This window comes from Haliaeetus leucocephalus, unplaced genomic scaffold (genome assembly GCF_000737465.1).
Source record: "Haliaeetus leucocephalus isolate CR32 unplaced genomic scaffold, Haliaeetus_leucocephalus-4.0 Scaffold545, whole genome shotgun sequence".
Lineage (NCBI taxonomy): Eukaryota > Metazoa > Chordata > Aves > Accipitriformes > Accipitridae > Haliaeetus > Haliaeetus leucocephalus.
Window position 1 is genome coordinate 2550856 of NW_010972981.1, and position 213 is coordinate 2551068.

Consider the following 213-nt stretch of genomic DNA (forward strand, 5'->3'; position numbering starts at 1 on the left):
CTGGCTGCCCCGCTTCCACGGCCTCGCCCGGGGCCGCCCCGCAGCCCGCCGCGGACCCACCTGCTCGGCCTGCTCGGGGAAGGACTCGGCCGCCCCCACCACCACGTTGGCGCTGGCGTCCTCGTTCTCCGCCAGGTCGATGCTGGCCACCCACTGCCGCAGCGAGAGGAACGGCGCGTTAGCGGCCCCGCTCCCCGACCCGCCGGACGCGGC

General features: G+C 77.9%; 1 protein-coding gene across 1 annotated transcript in view; it reads right to left on the reverse strand.

Annotated features, from left to right (window-relative positions):
* QDPR (quinoid dihydropteridine reductase) overlaps nt 1-213 on the reverse strand; it is a 10744-nt gene that overhangs the window by 9939 nt on the left and 592 nt on the right. Inside the window, exon 2 of the mRNA XM_010576884.1 lies at nt 61-153. Within this exon, the coding sequence (XP_010575186.1) occupies nt 61-153 (93 nt within the window). The remainder of the gene's footprint in view (nt 1-60; nt 154-213) is intronic.